The 366-nt window shown below is 58.2% G+C and overlaps 1 protein-coding gene across 1 annotated transcript in view; it reads right to left on the reverse strand.

The window, feature by feature from the left end:
- FADS6 (fatty acid desaturase 6) overlaps positions 1-366 on the reverse strand; it is a 4,849-nt gene that overhangs the window by 1,952 nt on the left and 2,531 nt on the right. The window contains exon 5 of the mRNA XM_010142977.1: positions 86-273. Coding sequence (XP_010141279.1) covers positions 86-273 — 188 coding nt within the window. The remainder of the gene's footprint in view (positions 1-85; positions 274-366) is intronic.

The raw sequence follows: 366 nt of genomic DNA on the forward strand, positions 1-366 counted from the left end.
AGCGGCAGGGCTGCGTCACCGGCACCGTGCGGCGGCTGGCCTGTCTCCAGAATTATCAGGACATCTCAGAACTCCAGGTCTCTACCTGGAATATGTTGACGTGGATGTAGGGATGGGCCAGGAGGGAGCGGGTGAGCAGCATGCAGAGCAGGGCAGTCCACGGCGACTGGAAGCCCGAGACGTGGAGCAGCAGCCAGTAATGGCAGTAAAGACCTAGAAACATGCAGCAGAGGGTCCGGAGAGCTACTTTCCACTCCACGTTCCTCAACAAATCTGTGTGAGGAAGAAGAGGCAGCATGTAGGTCAAGGTGCTGATGCTTCCCCACTACTGGGGCTCCAGCGGCCAAGCTGGCAGGCCGTTATAAA

Source organism: Buceros rhinoceros, unplaced genomic scaffold, assembly GCF_000710305.1.
Source record: "Buceros rhinoceros silvestris isolate BGI_N320 unplaced genomic scaffold, ASM71030v1 scaffold30779, whole genome shotgun sequence".
In the NCBI taxonomy this organism is placed as follows: Eukaryota; Metazoa; Chordata; class Aves; order Bucerotiformes; family Bucerotidae; genus Buceros; species Buceros rhinoceros.